The sequence below is a fragment of the Penaeus chinensis genome, chromosome 8 (genome assembly GCF_019202785.1).
Source record: "Penaeus chinensis breed Huanghai No. 1 chromosome 8, ASM1920278v2, whole genome shotgun sequence".
In the NCBI taxonomy this organism is placed as follows: Eukaryota; Metazoa; Arthropoda; class Malacostraca; order Decapoda; family Penaeidae; genus Penaeus; species Penaeus chinensis.
In genome coordinates, this window is record NC_061826.1 from 14,040,174 (window position 1) to 14,047,673 (window position 7,500).

Sequence of the window (7,500 nt, forward strand, 5' to 3'; positions counted from 1 at the left end):
TTCATATATATATATATATATATATATATATATATATATATATATATATATATATATATATATGGTGTTTGTGTGCATACATATATATGTGCATATATATACACATGTATATATACATATACATATATATATATATATATATATATATATATATATACATATACATACATACAACACACATATATATATATATATATATATATATATATATATATATATATATATATATATACATACATATATATATATATATAGATATAGATATAGATATTGTGGGTAGATAGATGGATGGATATATAAATAAATAGATACAGATAGATAGATAAATAGCCAAACAGATAAATAGACAGATAGACAGACATGGGTATATATATAGATATTTATATTATTCTTCATATAGTACATATTCCTACACATATAGAAATTATGATGGTGACATTAATGATATCACAGCGGCTACAACAACAGCTACATCATAACAATGATAATGATAATGATAATCAAGCTTATGATAAGAATAACGATAATGATGATATATGATCATAAAAGCAATTGTAATAATGATAACAAAGATATTAAGACAATAGTTACCATAACAGTAATAACAATAACAACAAAAACAACAACAATAATAGTACTATTAGTCATGTCAATGCTACTGATAATGACAGTAATAGTCATGATAGTAAAAATGATAAGAATCATGAACATAATGAAGATAATTATAATAACAACACAGGGTACAAGGGTAGCAACGACAACTACCAATGGAATTAATAAAAGCGACGCTATTGTCAAGAGTAAGGACGATGAAAAGGATGAATAAAGTGAATTTCCTTGGAGTTCAGGAGATAGTCATTCTCATTCATACATTTTTTTACATTTAACACAACGGATACTGTTTAGAAGCATTGATAATAATGATAAAGGTGTGGTAGTAGCAATTGTAGATACTGCAAGTTATTAATCAGCAATAAAGGTTGTTAATATCATTATCAAAATTTATACAGTTCTCATAATGACGACCAGTATCTAATGTTTTAACTGTCCATTATTTATTGACTGAGTGAAGTTAGGCTATGTCATTTGAAAAAAGACAAATGGAAAGAAGAAAATCCATATAACCACTCACCACGCATGTAAAAAAAAAAAAAAAAAACGGATGAAAATTACAAAAATACAAACGAAAAGCAACGAAACAATTATTCAATCTCTTTTTAGAATTCTCGTCACGCAACTGAGGATTTAGTTCAGTTTCCAGTGCATTCCACTCGGCGATCTAAATTTGGAAATAAAAGTCATGGCTGAATATTGAAAATAAAACTGGAGAGTGATTAAATGTGATTTAAATGTGTTTCAATTTGAAATAGAAAATTTAAGAACCTGTTTTAGATTGTTATGGGAAGAGAATAATAATAATAATAAAAAAATATATATAGGTAATAAATATAAATAAATAAATATATTTAGTTACTTTATTATCATTATCGTTACTATAGTTATATCTATCGTATTTTTGATTGATAGTCATAGCCATTTACGTTATGGTTACACTATCATTTATCAGTACATGATGTTAATAGTCTGACATGTATAATCTAGATTATTATTATTATCCTTATGATTATTGTTATCTATTTATATCTTTTAAGAGATGAGATTTTCGAAGACAGTTGTAGTGGCACTGTACCCCGGCACTGTGCCACGCCGCTTATGGCACCACCGTCGCCGAGGGCATGCTGCTTCTCCCACTTAAACGTGAACTGACGTTATGGCATGTTATGTGATGTATTTCCCTGCACACATGACCAGAAGACCGTCTGCGCCATCTCCAACACGTCCTCCGTGCTCACGAAGTCACTACGTGCTTCTCTCAGACACAGGCGTTTGAGCAGGTGTCATTGCAGCAACACTCCTGAAGCAGCGGGAGCCTGAAGGAGCGAAAGGCTTCAAACAAGAGAGTAGGTTGAAAGATAAAGATATCGTTTCCGTGGGGGGAGGGGGAGATACACCACCCGACGGCACTGCTTCTTGTATCGTGACCTCCTCGTAGTGCAGGTCAACGTAGCAAAGGTTATTGTAGCGCAGGTCATCGTAGCTCAGGTGATCTTAGCACAGGTCATTGTTTCATAGGTCATCGGAGCACAGGTGATCTTGTACAGGTCATCGCAGCAAATATTATTGCAGCACAGGTTATCGTAACATTTAGCTATACTAAAGTTTGTTATTACCTGGATTTACACAGGAATTACCTCTACGTTCCAGGTGCTCCCTATAGCGTCGTCTGTGTACAGTCTGCTAGTGATTCGTAAAATAATTTGTTTTGTGTTCCTGTAGTATTACTAAGAGAAAGTAGAGTGTTTTATGTTTTTAGTATTGTTGCTATACCTCGTTTAGTTTCATTTTATCGTTTTTGTTTCGGAGAAGGGGCGGCATTTTTGCATTTGTTATGTTACTATTTGATTCACGTTATGTTATATATTTCTTGATGTATCTATTCGTATCTCTTAAAATGTTTGTATACATTGAATTTCACAGTTCGACGATTAAATATAAATGCATTCCTTTGATGTTATATGAAACCTCCAAATTCACTCTTTCAGCCTCCCTGATTGTTTAGGATATTAACAACCAGGAGTGGCAACGGAACCAAATGATAACGCTGAAATATCGGATAGTAAATTAATACACCACCTTATAACAAAGACACAAGCAAAATCTAGTCAGTGTAGTATGCTGTTACGTGTAGGGAGTTACTACGAGGCAACGAGGGGGGGGGGGGGACGGGAGACGGGAAAAAAAGGGGGGGAAGGGAGGAAGGGAGACGATGCGAAAGGGGAGGAAAGAGGGGAGGGAGACGGGGGAGAGGTAGTTGCAAATCTTTCAAACTGGGGGTGGGGGAAGGAGCAAAATACAAGCAACTATCAGTATAGATAGATAGATATAAATTTCCAGCTTACCTTTGGGGCAAAACGAGCCGGTCTTGGAAATTCCTGAGGATTGAAAAGAGTGGAAAAGTAAGAGACCTCAAGACGTTTTCTTCAAGAAAAAAGGAAAAGAAAAGCAAGAAAAAGCAATGCACGATTTTTTCATAATCTAAATAATGATATAGTGGTTATATATTTTTTTCTTGAAGTGAAATTGACAAACAGACAAATAAAAGAGGAAGAGAGAGAGAGAGAGAGAGAGAGAGAGAGAGAGAGAGAGAGAGAGAGAGAGAGAGAGAGAGAGAGAGAGAGAGAGAGAGAGAGAGAGAGAGAGAGAGAGAGAGAGAGAGAGAGAGAGAGAGAGAGAGAGAGAGAGAGAGAGAGAGAGAGAATGAGAGAGATAGAGATAGATAGAGAGAGAGAGAGAGAGAGAGAGAGAGAGAGAGAGAGAGAGAGAGAGAGAGAGAGAGATAGAGAGAGAGACAGAGACAGAGAAAGAGAGAGAGCTTGGGAGAGACAGAGAGTGATATATATATAAGCAGATACAGAAAAGCCGGAAAACTAGATAGATAGACAGACAGATGGGCTCAGAGAAAAGGGAAGAACTGCAACCTTTCCACACATTTCTATCTTTATTTAATTATTAATATGATTATTTTACCGTTCCTAATATCATCGGAAAGAGTTTCTGTCTCCCTTCTTACACTCTCAGTTAGGCTAAACCTCCATTTCAAAGTTTTCATTTTGAATGAAAGCCTGAGTTAGAATGAGGTGACAGATTGCACATAACCACAAACATTATTGCAAGTACACATACTAAGGAAATAATGCAAAACAAGGGGACACAACGCACCTACTTATACGTACTTACAAAAGTGTAAAACTGTATATGTATAACTACTAACAAACACTATTTTTTAGATAACAAGAACCTCATCCAGGCTTTCGTCATACGACAAAATATCTACCAAGGACAAAAAACATTATAATTCACACACCGTATAATTCCCGTCTTCTTTTCTTCTGATTTTAGCTAATACCTCAAAAGGAAACTAACACTTCAACACTTAGCTTCAACTTTGCAACATATCCATTCACAACGTCTTGCAGTGTTGCAATGTACAATCTCAAAATAGATGCTTTAGCCAGGAAAATATGGTATCTTTTCTGCATATTTCATGTCTCCTTATTAATTTAGCTATCTATTTGTCAGTCTATGTATTTATCTAACTATCTATCTATCTATCTACATATTTATCTATATATCTACCTACTTACCTATCTGTCTGTTGATCTACATACCTACCTATCTATTTATTTATCTAGCAAATAGCTGTCTGTCTATCTCTCTCTCCATATCCATCTATCTATGTCTATCTTCTATATATGTCTATCTGTTCATCTGTGTCTTTCTCTGGCTGTCTATCTCTCTCTTTCTCTCTACCTATCTATATGTCTACATATCTAATTGTCTACTTATGCATCTATTTATCTACCTACTTATTTTCCAATTGTCTATCTTTACGCCTGTCTGTCTGCCTATCTACCTACTACTATCTAACTGTCTGAGAATCTCTCTCTCTCTTTCTATCTCTCTCTCTCTCTCTCTCTCTCTCTATCTCTCTCTCACTCTCACTCTCACTCTCACTCTCACTCTCACTCTCACTCTCACTCTCACTCTCACTCTCACTCTCTCTCTCTCTCTCTCTCTCTCTCTCTCTCTCTCTCTCCCTCCCTCCCTCTCTCTCTCTCTCTCTCTCTCTCTCTCTCTCTCTCTCTCTCTCTTTCTCTCTCTCTTTCTATCGCTATCTATCTAAGCGCATATCTTTATAGCTGTGAAACCTAAGAAGGGAATGAAAACTAAGAAAGAAAGAAAAAAAAACACGTAGGTTTCTAACCCGGATCAACTGTAAAAACATCCCCAACTATGGAGAAAAAACAGAGCAATTTCTTGTCATAATACCACCTGATCAGGTAAGCCTATAGTTTTTTGCCCTTAGGGCTACTTTTTTTGAACGTTGGGTTTTCGCTTGTGTGTTGTTTGTTTGTTTGTTTGTGTGTATATGTGTTTGTTCGTTTGTTTGTATGTATGTATGTATGTATGTATGTGTATGTGTATGTGTATGTGTATGTGTATGTGTATGTGTATGTGTATGTGTGTGTGTGTGTGTGTGTGTGTGTAAGCGCCTGTGTGTGTTTGTACGTAGTTCTGTGTATGTACATCCGTGTCTTTGTAATTTTATCTGACCCACTCCTCTCAACACGATACAAAAAAAAAAAAAAAAAACAACAACCGAAAACAGAGACAATCATTTCTACCAATTCTCTTACTTTCTACCCATTATCCTATCGCCCATTATCTCTCCCATCCTTAATTTTTTGAAATTCTTTTTCATCTCTCCCTCTACTTCAATACTTCACATTTTCTACTTACCCAAGAGGCAGAATCAAGCGGTTTTGAAAAGTCTTCGTAAAGCCAGGTGCAGGATCTCCGTTAGGGGAGAGTTGGCGCTGAACTTTCGACATCTTTGCGGCTGCTCTTTCTTCGCGGGATACGAACTTATTTCAGAATCCGAAGAAAATTTATCTTCTTGTGTTTATTTCTTGGTTTATCTTGTTGTCTTATTATTTTTTTCTGGGGGATTATTTCCGTTTTTCTTTGGTTTATTCGTGGATTGGTTTGTATATAAAATAAAGTTGTTTTGAAGTTATCTGTCTCTTCGTTTGGTTTTAGGTTTGATATTTTTTTGAATTATGTCTTCTGATATGTTTCTTTTTCTTTTTCCTTTTCTTTTCCTTTTCGAGAAGCTTAAAATAGTTTCTTCCTTTCCCAATCACTTTCAGTCTCACTCGACCTCAGGAAATTGCTTCTGCCGAGTGAAATTCAAATAAATAGTGTTTTTTTTTTTTTATTGTTAATCTCCTGCTCGCTGAGGAATGAGATGTATTTCAAGTTGTATTAAAATGATGTATTTCTTTTGTCTTCCTTTGTTATTCTTTTTTGTTTTCCCCTTTTATTCCAAGTCTTACTTATTCATTTCGTCTTTATCTATTCTCTGTTTTTTTTATTCAACTTATCCCTTTTTTTTCTTTAGATTATTTGTCTTCATCTATTAGTACTTAGCTTTTTGTATCCATACCTGTTTCAAAATCCCCTTTCTTATCATTTATCATCGGTTATACCATATTCCTTATCTTTATCTTCGTTTTCGACTAATCTAGCTGATGTGTAGTTAAGAATATAAGGATATAAGGCAGGGATTACCTTCTTACTGATTACTTTTACGTGTGGAAGTTGATTACTTTTTTTTTATTAAGTTTCTTCACGCTTATGTCTAATTTCTGTTTTTGGTTTCTGATTCCTTCTCGTTCTTTATGTTATTATTATCTTTTCTTCTTGTTTCGTTTCCTTATGTTTCGTCCTTCTCTCTTTTTCTTCTACTTCTCCTTCTTCTTTTTCTTTTACTTTTTTTTTCTTCTTTTTTTCTTCCTCTTCTTCTTTTTCTTTTCTTCTTTTTCTTCTCTTTGTCTTCCTTCTCTCTCCTACGTTGATGAAGACTTTCTGAGAAGAAAAGGAATAAAGATTTATTTCGGATCTTAATTATGATGACAGTAATGATGATAATGATAACAATATTGATCATGATGATAATGAAAATAATGAAAATAAATATAATTATTTTGATCAATATAATGTTAATAATGGGGATAATGATTATATCTATGCTTATATGGCTAGTGATAATGATAATAACACAAAAAACAACAACAACAAAGACAACAATAATGATAATGATTAGAGCACTAATTATGATAATAGTATCGAAGAGGAAGAAGGAAAGACAGATGAATATATTGAGAGAATAGGGAGAAAAGAAGAAAAATGTGGAAGACGTAATATTCTGTGAAGGTGACACGCCATCATCACCTTCCAACATTCTCTGCCATCGTGTCCTAGCTCTCTTAGCCTCTGCCAACATCTCATCTCTCCTCCCTTAGTTCGATTGCTCTCTCTCTCTCTCTCTCTCTCTCTCTCTCTCTCTCTCTCTCTCTCTCTCTCTCGCTCGCTCGCTCTCTCTCTCTCTCTCTCTCCCTCTCTCTCTCGCTCGCTCGCTCGCTCTCTTTCTCTCTCTCTCTTCCCCTTTCTCCTCCCTTCTTCTTTCTCCCCCCTCCTTACTTCCTTTCCCTTCCTCCTCTCCTCCTCTTCTCACTTCCTTTTACTATTTTTTCACTTCTTCCTCTTCTCTCCTCTTCTTTTCCTTACTCCTTCTTCCTCTATTTCACTCTCACTTCTACTCTCCTCTTTCTTCCTCCACCATGCATCTAGCTCTCTTTCCCTTTATCTCTATTCTCTCTCTCCGTGCCTTTTATTCTCCTCCCCTCTCTCCCCCTCTCTCTACCTCTCCATCCCCCTCTCTTCTTTTCTTACCTTCTCCTCCTCCTCTCCCTTCCCCCATCTTCACTCCCCTTTCCTTATCTACCCCTCCTCATTTACCTCTCTCCTTTTCTAATTTTCCTCCTCTCTCTCCCTTCTTTTTCTACCTCTCCTCTGTCTTCCTTTCCTACCCCTCTT

The 7,500-nt window shown here is 35.5% G+C and overlaps 1 protein-coding gene and 1 long non-coding RNA gene across 2 annotated transcripts in view; both read right to left on the reverse strand.

The window, feature by feature from the left end:
* The window catches only part of LOC125027781 (synaptotagmin-15-like), a 195,495-nt gene extending 189,140 nt beyond the window's left edge, over positions 1 to 6,355 (reverse strand). The window contains exons 1-2 of the mRNA XM_047616918.1: positions 5,362 to 6,355; positions 2,961 to 2,993 (exon numbers count right to left, since the gene is read on the reverse strand). Of these exons, the coding sequence (XP_047472874.1) occupies positions 2,961 to 2,993; positions 5,362 to 5,453 (125 nt within the window). The 5' untranslated portion in view covers positions 5,454 to 6,355. The remainder of the gene's footprint in view (positions 1 to 2,960; positions 2,994 to 5,361) is intronic.
* Positions 6,356 to 6,446: 91 nt separating this feature from the next.
* The window catches only part of LOC125028353, an 18,977-nt gene continuing 17,923 nt past the window's right edge, over positions 6,447 to 7,500 (reverse strand). Inside the window, exon 2 of the long non-coding RNA XR_007115108.1 lies at positions 6,447 to 6,489. This is a non-coding gene — a long non-coding RNA (uncharacterized LOC125028353). The remainder of the gene's footprint in view (positions 6,490 to 7,500) is intronic.